The 1,377-nt window shown below is 60.7% G+C and overlaps 1 protein-coding gene across 1 annotated transcript in view; it reads right to left on the bottom strand.

Annotated features, from left to right (window-relative positions):
- Nucleotides 1-1,205, bottom strand: part of MUTYH (mutY homolog) — a gene marked incomplete at its 5' end in the record, with an annotated part of 3,730 nt that extends 2,525 nt beyond the window's left edge. The window contains 5 exons of the mRNA XM_009582383.1: nucleotides 30-206; nucleotides 412-483; nucleotides 564-605; nucleotides 739-812; nucleotides 1,166-1,205. Of these exons, the coding sequence (XP_009580678.1) occupies nucleotides 30-206; nucleotides 412-483; nucleotides 564-605; nucleotides 739-812; nucleotides 1,166-1,205 (405 nt within the window). The remainder of the gene's footprint in view (nucleotides 1-29; nucleotides 207-411; nucleotides 484-563; nucleotides 606-738; nucleotides 813-1,165) is intronic.
- Between the last annotated feature and the right edge of the window lie 172 nt (nucleotides 1,206-1,377).

Here is a 1,377-nt window from a genome sequence, read left to right as displayed (position 1 = left end):
CCCGGGCTGGTGAGACCCAGCAGCAGAACCCTGCCAGGAGCGGTGCTGGGTGGCAGAGAGGGGAGACGTGTCCACTGATGCCCAGCTCTCACCTGCCCGTACGAGATGGACGCGATGGCTCCCGCCGTGTATCGGCCCACTCCCGGCAGCAGCTTCTGCAGGTCCTCAGCTGTCCTGGGCATCCGGCCGGCCAGCTCAGAGACCACCTGGCAGAGAAGGGGCCGAGGTCAGGGCAGCAGCCGGGATGCGTGCGTGCAACCCATTTTACCCACGGTAAGACGGGATCCCAGCCTCTGTAGCCTTGTGCCAGCAGCACACAGCCCCAGCGAGGCAGGGCAGACGGGAGCCAGCACCAACCCACGAGCCACAGAGGGCTTCGGAAATGCCCCCCACACCCCAACACCAGGGCACCTTCCTCGCTGCCTCCTGCAGACGCTTCCCTCGGGAGTAGTAGCCAAGTCCTGCCCACAGCTCATTCACCTCCTGCTCCAAGAGACACGGCACGGTGTTAGATGGGGCACGGGAAGAGCCATGAGGGTAGGGAGAGCCCCAGCAACGCTCACCTCCAGGGATGCCTGCGCCAGAGCCTGCAGCGTTGGCCACTTCTGCGGTACAGAGGGAAGGGGACAAGTCAGGGACAGGCAGAGCCGTGCTCTGCAGCTGGGGATCTGCCACAGGCAGTGGACGAGGTCTCCAAAAGGGCCAGCCTGTGGGCACAGGACTCTGAGGAACAGTCACCTGCATCCAGCGGTTGTAGTAGTCGATCACTGTAGCCACCTGCGTCTGCTGGAGCATGATCTCAGACACCCACACTGCAGGGAGCAGGGAGGGATCAGAGCAGAGGCACCAACGCCACCCGCACCTTGTGCCGTGGCCATGTTAATACTGGCTACAAGCACTGCAGTGGCATCCAACGCCCCTTCTCACCCCCCTCCTTCTCCACATGCTGTCCCACAGGAGTTCCCTCAGACCCCGAAGTGGGCTCTCAGACCCCCCAGAGCCTTGCAAGGGGGATCAGTGGCTCTCGTGGCCACCCCAGGCAGCTTGTTCCAAGGATGGCAACTGAAGCCACTTTTCCTCACAAGGCCATATTGTGCATCCGCGTCAGAGGGAAACATGCAGCAGGGCACCCCATGCACACCGGGGCGCAGTCCCTGCTCCTCACCTGCGTATGCCCGTCTGTTGGCATCTGGCTCAGTTGATGCCTGAAAGGGGAAGAAGATGGAGTGAGAGAAACAGGGTGACACAAGATTGCATCGCAGAGGGGATCTACACATAAAATAAAATTGCTTGAGGTGTGTTTTGAACACTGCATAGGAATCTGCATAGAAATATTTCCTCCAGGTTCAAAAAATCCCACCAGAGGAGCTGTCCTGG

Source organism: Fulmarus glacialis, unplaced genomic scaffold (genome assembly GCF_000690835.1).
Source record: "Fulmarus glacialis isolate BGI_N327 unplaced genomic scaffold, ASM69083v1 scaffold12487, whole genome shotgun sequence".
Classification (NCBI taxonomy): Eukaryota; Metazoa; Chordata; class Aves; order Procellariiformes; family Procellariidae; genus Fulmarus; species Fulmarus glacialis.
The sequence above is the reverse complement of the archived record's forward strand: the minus strand, read 5'-3'. Positions and strand labels throughout refer to the sequence as shown.